At 51.0% G+C, this 5,852-nt stretch overlaps 1 protein-coding gene across 1 annotated transcript; it reads right to left on the bottom strand.

The window, feature by feature from the left end:
* Positions 1 to 532: 532 nt before the first annotated feature.
* On the bottom strand, positions 533 to 1,401 carry LOC149371118 (uncharacterized). Its single transcript, XM_089584800.1, has 2 exons — positions 1,271 to 1,401; positions 533 to 939 (listed from the first exon to the last, which is right to left on the bottom strand). Exons 1-2 carry the CDS (start codon positions 1,296 to 1,298, stop codon positions 584 to 586), a joined length of 384 nt encoding a protein of 127 aa, XP_089440926.1. The 5' UTR covers positions 1,299 to 1,401; the 3' UTR covers positions 533 to 583.
* Between the last annotated feature and the right edge of the window lie 4,451 nt (positions 1,402 to 5,852).

Below are 5,852 nucleotides of genomic sequence, written 5' to 3'. Positions count from 1 at the left end.
ACTCCGCTTAAATTGTAGGGGACTAAAAGCCACCACCCCCTGTAAAGAGGACCTCAAGAAGAGTAACTGTGCCTGCATCGATATGGTAGCCATCATCATTGTTTCCACAGATCTACCACACACTACTATACTTCCTTTCCATCCATTTGAACTTCCGCGTTTTAAATGATTGTCGCCGCGCGGCGGAAATCGGTCCAGACCGATCGGCCTCCCTGAGGCGCTTTCCGCTCCTGTACACGCACGCCGAGTTTTGGTCTTCCAGAATGCTATAATAGGGTGCGCACATATCGCAGAATTCCACGCCTCCTATATGTCGCCTCAGCAGGGACATAACGAAAATGCCAAACAAGGAAGTTGAGTGGGTATGGGTTGTTGCTTTATTGTAAAAGTAAAAGTGAAAAACATTGCTCAAGATACAGAGCAGAGAGAGGCTCATGAAAAGCCTAATTAAACGAGTATGGACACATGTGCACGACAGTGACTCGCAAGAGATGCCTCCGAGAGAGCATATGTGGACGGTCTAGTTGCTCCCTTGCGGCTTGATGCGTCCAGTTCCGAATCAAAGGACGGCGCTCAGCGTCGTTTACTTGCGCGCCGCGTCTTCCCCGCTCCCGCAGGCAGTTAGCGCATTGCGGGCATGCGTATCGAAGCTGGCTGCGTGGTGGCGGCTTCTGGAAGCAGCCGGGACAAGGTCCGTGACGGAACACCAAAAGGTGCGGAGGCCCGCCATGATTACGTCGCCCACGACGGTGATGTTCGTAGCCCAGAAGATTGTCGCGTACACCAGCGCCATTGCCGGGAACAGGGGCTCCGTCGCTCCAAGGGCTAGGGCTTGACATGTCAGGAGCGCATCCAAAGGAAACCGGGTCCCCGGAAGGGAGCGGGCTTCCGCTAGGTCCAACGGCCTCTCCGCACTAGGGTTCAGGCGGATGTTGCAACCTGCGCAGGCAGAGAAAAGCTGTCAGCACCTACGAAAAGATTTTTCGCAAATGAAAGGCTTGGGCCAAGTGACTGTACAAGGGACATTAGCAACTCTAAAGCTGTGCATAAGAAGCAGTTTACGGGGAGGTGTCGAGCGCTGGAAAGATTCCGAAATAGCGCCACAGATGAGACGAGTTTTTACGGCACTGATGAGACAAATTAATAAATGTCGCAGGAAAGTCAAAATCTCCAGAAATAAAAATAACGCATTACAAAGACCAGCCAAAGTTTGCCGAGAAGCTCAAAGCACACGGTACAATTCAAAAAAGAAAGTTGAGCAGAATCTTACCCTTCACGGTCGCCAGGTGAACCAGCATGACGATTAGGAGGAGCAGCGCTGCTGTCTTGCATTGGGGACGCCATGACAGCTACCTGATCGGGAAGTGTTTCTGGACGACAGGAGTCGCTCCTTATATAGGCCTGTTCTCACTACTAAGGTTGCTTACTTTTACCTCTCGTGGCAGTTTTTGTGGAAAGGATAAACTGGCTGGGCACACCCACAGCGCCTTCTCTCTCTTCCACGTAAAGTCAATCTTTAGAGCAATTCTTTGGGATGGAATGGGGAGAGAGGGAGGGGAGTGTTTTTCTGGTAATCCAGCAGGCTTTCAGGTCCACCGCACACTGCAAGAAGGCCCACCTGGCTTCCCTCTCTCAACTAACGCTTTGGCACCACCAGTGGTATAGAAGGGGACGAGAAGGATTACGAGGAGGTAGATGTTGTATCGTAAGTATCAATTAAACAGTACACGTAGCATACGGTCGAGCCGATCTGTATTCTCCTACTTCGTCGTCTTCTCCACTCCCGTGCGCGCGAGTGCGTGCAGCGCACTTGCCACACTTCATCTTTATCACATTTCCGCCGCACTTAAAAAACAAAATGTCTAGCGGATGTCATAGTCTTTGAACCATGCGGGCCGCTTGTTTTTGCGAGTACTTCGGCGAGGTGGCGCAGGAAGAGAAGCCGCAGTTGCCGCTGTGGATGTACTACACGAGGGTTGAGGAGCGGCTGCCGATTCCGGAACGGGCGTAACCAGGTGCGATGAAGGGCCCGGGCAGCTAACTTGAGCGGCTGACATCAGATATATTGAAGGCGCGTCCGAAGAAGAACCCTGGACTACGGTTCCGGACTGTGGACTGGGCGGCGGCATTCCGTTGCCGTCGATAGGCGGCGAAATATCAGCGAAAAGGGCCGCTGGAGCTGGGGAGGACAGTTGCTGCTGAACCACTTCTGGGCGAACCGCAGAAAACTTGGACTAGTGCCACACTCGCCCATCATCCAGCAGATAAGATGCAGGTCCACGCTGCTCCACAACCTTCCGAGGCTCCGAAAACCAAGCTGACAGTTTGCCTCGCACAGTGGGCTTGCGAACACGCACGTACTGGCCAATCTGAAAGTAACGACACTTGGCCCCACTCCGTTGGTCCGCATAAAGCTTGTACTGCGCTTGCTTCTCCTCAAGCGTCTGCCGCAAAAGCTTAAGCGCTTTTGTCGGATCCATTGAGAAGCACTGATGCGGCAGTCCGACGACGTTGAGTCTTGTACGGGGCAAACGGCCATGAAGTAGGACGGCTGGTGCAATTCCTGTCGTGTCATGGGGCGTACAGCGGTAGACACCGAGGTAGTGCACAATCGCTGTACGTAGGTCACGTCGCTCGCACAGAGCCAGCTGAATATAGGACTTAAGCACTCGATTGAACCGTTCAACAAGTCCATTAGCTTGGGGATGATACACTGAAGAGTAGCAATGTGTGAAGAGTGAAGAGTAGCATTGAAGAGTAGCAGAGTAGCAATGTGAAGAGTAGCATTGTGGCGTATTCCCCGTTCACTGAACGTGCTGTTCTCGAGCGCCTGTCCCAAGCCGGACTCAAGCTCAACCACAAATGTGTCTTCGACGTTCCGAAGCTTGCTTTCTTGGGGCACGTTGTCAGTGGTGAAGGACTGTTTCCGCTTTCTTCTGCCATCGAGGCGATTACGAAGGTTCCGACTACATCTATCATCAGAGAGCTTCTCTCCCTCCTTGGACTTGCGGGTTTCTACTCCAAGTTTATCCTGCATTACTGCGACGTCGTTGAGCCTATGCGCGCCCTACTTCGTGGAAGCGACTCAGCCTTCACTTGGACCGCTGCTGCGGATTCACGCTTCAAACTACCAAAGTCCATGTTGACGTCATGTGACGTGTTACATTTTTTTGATCCAATCCTCGTCGCCAAAATATGTTGTATCGTAAGTAATGATAATTAGCAATTAAACAGTACACGTCGCATACGGTCGAGCCGATCTCTATTCTCCTACTTCGTCGTCTTCTCTACTCCCGTGCGCGCGAGTGCGTGCAGCGCACTTGCCACACTTCATCTTTATCACAGTAGAGGGGAAATGGTAGGCTTGCTGGTGAGGAAACACGTTCTCCGGAAAATTCGTTTCTTACATGGAGATATTCCTCTTCTCAATTGGTTGCTATTTATATATTCATTAAGAGCAGAGTTGCGTTTCTTTAAATGTGGTTAATATGTAAGCGTTTTTCAGCATAAGTTCTAAAACGAAAAAAATAACTTAATACCTGGGATTCCCTTCTTCCTAACCTTTTGTGATATGTTCCAAAATTCTTTGCTACTGGAAACCCCTATGCATGTCCTCTCAGAAGTTTTCTACGGAAACGTTGTTTTCATTTTTCCTTTTCAATAATTTATTCACGACAAAATCTGGCTTTCAGCTCAAAGCATGACTCTACTATCCGTAGTGCTAAACAACAAAGACAACAGCGCCTCTCTTGTCCTCTTCTCTGTTGTCTTTGTTCATTAGTGCTATGATGTATTCAAGTAACACTTGTTGCTGGGCTAGTCGGTGCATTATTCTTCGTACAAAAGTTAGCGCGAAACACAAGACACTCACAAGAAAGGTGGACAGGACAGCGCGTTGTCCTGTCCACCTTTCTTGTGAGTGTCCTGTGTTTTGCGCTAACTTTTGTACGAAGCTATGATGTATATTTCGCACCGTCTAGCCCAACTTTCCGCTATTCTAATTTGCATGACTCTACGAATGACAGCGCAAGGCCAAACGAGAGAGCGGAAGGAAAAGAAAAATGCGCCACAACACTGCGCTTTGGCCCTGTGCCATCGCGCTATTTCGAAACCGTGCTGCGTCAGTGCGCTTCAGTGCACAATGAAAAATTGCGCTCTCACGTCACTTAAGGCTCGTTCACACTAGCCCAAAAATCCGGCAAGCTAAGCGGATTCGCTTGCCGCAAGAACTATGACCTGTTCTAATCGGCTGACGCCCGGGCGAGGCGGAACCGCCGCGCCGCCGCTCGCGGCGTACACATAGGCGCGCTCATCGAGGTACCTTACCTACACAGATATAGTGAGAAAACGGCATAAATTTATGCTGTCTAAGTACGATTAGCGTACGCATGTTTACGTACGCTAAACGAAAGCGTTCCCCCACTTCTAGTTTAGCGTATGCTAGAACAGACGCAAAAATAAACATAGCCGATAGTGGCGCCATCTGGCCGTCGACGGGAACCATATATAAAAAATAAGACGCATTTATCACTTATGCGTTTTCTTCTTGGCGAGACGAGACGAGGCGAAAGACCGGTGCCCCATTTATGGCCAGTGAACGCAGTGAAAAAGGCAGCAGCAACAAGAATTCTGTCCAAAGCGACGGGAGACGGCTTCGAAGGGCGCCATGTTTGTCGCCGCGCGACGGAAATCGTTCTGGACCGATCGGCCTCGCCGCGCGGTCGGCCGAATCCGCTTCGCTCGCCGGATTTTTGGGCAAGTGTGAACGCGCCTTTAGGGCGCGTTCACACTACACCAAAGTTCCGGCGAGCGAAGCGGATTCGGCCAGATTCGGCCGCTTTTGACGCCGACGAAGGCGGAAAGCGGCGCGGAGAGGGTGATCGGTGCGGGACCGATTTTTCCGCCTTCGCCGCGGAAGCGACGACGGGCCGTTGACGTCATGTCCGGACAAATTCAGCATGGCGGCAAGCATGGCAGCGGGCCGGCTAGCGCTTTCTCGGTGGAGATGCTACTAGACGCTATAAAGGAACACCCAATCATTTACGATAAGCGGCAGCTGAACTTTAAAGACGTGTCACATGAGGAGGAGCTCTTGGAAAAGATCGGCAAAGAACTGGGAGTGAGCGGTACGTACAATTGCTTTTATATCTTGCTTCACGCTGATACACGCGAGAATCGTTTTTTTTTTTTTTTCGGATGCCAGTGTAGTACGTTTCGCGTTGTTCTCGTTATGCTGTGAACTTTTATCCCTTGCATGCGGACCTTGCGCGATCGTGTACGACGCATGCTCATGCCGCTGTTGAGAACTCTGTTTTCGAGTGCCAGTAGAGTATACGTTTTGGCGTATACAGTATACGTTTCGCGTGGTCTTCCCGTTTTGAGCCTACGGGAAGGATGGTTGTTTTCGCGCCGGTGCTAGCTTTTATACCACGCATTCAGACTCGCGCGATCGTACGACGCATGCATTACGCACTGAAAAACCGGCGCACTTATTTTGCTTATGCCGCTGTTTGCATATATCGCATGCACGCACAGCTCGTGCGAGCACGCGCGACGTACTTTCGTTACTTTGCTTGTGCCACTGCCAGCTCCTGTCCCATGCAGGTTCAGCTCGTACGAATATCTTGGAGTGTATATCATCACGGTAGCAGCGCTGGGAGTTGCGTGACAAGCTCTGGGGCGGACCGTGAGCGCGATGCATTTTTAGCGATTTATTTCGTGTGGCGAAAGGCGAATCCCAAATATTGTTGAAAAGTGAAGCCAAGGATCTTGATGTGGCTCCGCCGGGGGATCCTCTCAATAATCAGTTTGATTCCTGTACCAGCTTGGTTGTGTGCGCTTACGAGCGTGTA

This window comes from Amblyomma mixtum, chromosome 1 (genome assembly GCF_055824585.1).
Source record: "Amblyomma mixtum isolate Tamu chromosome 1, ASM5582458v1, whole genome shotgun sequence".
Lineage (NCBI taxonomy): Eukaryota > Metazoa > Arthropoda > Arachnida > Ixodida > Ixodidae > Amblyomma > Amblyomma mixtum.
This window is presented reverse-complemented; position numbering and strand designations above follow the sequence as displayed.

What these genes read in the sequence shown, in the direction of transcription:
- LOC149371118 (XM_089584800.1), bottom strand. Translation starts at nt 1,298, where the DNA reads ATGCTGGTTCACCTGGCGACCGTGAAGG. An exon ending in TCACCTGGCGACCGTGAAGG is followed by an intron (nt 940 to 1,270) that starts GTAAGATTCTGC and finishes CTGCCTGCGCAG; the next exon opens with GTTGCAACATCCGCCTGAAC.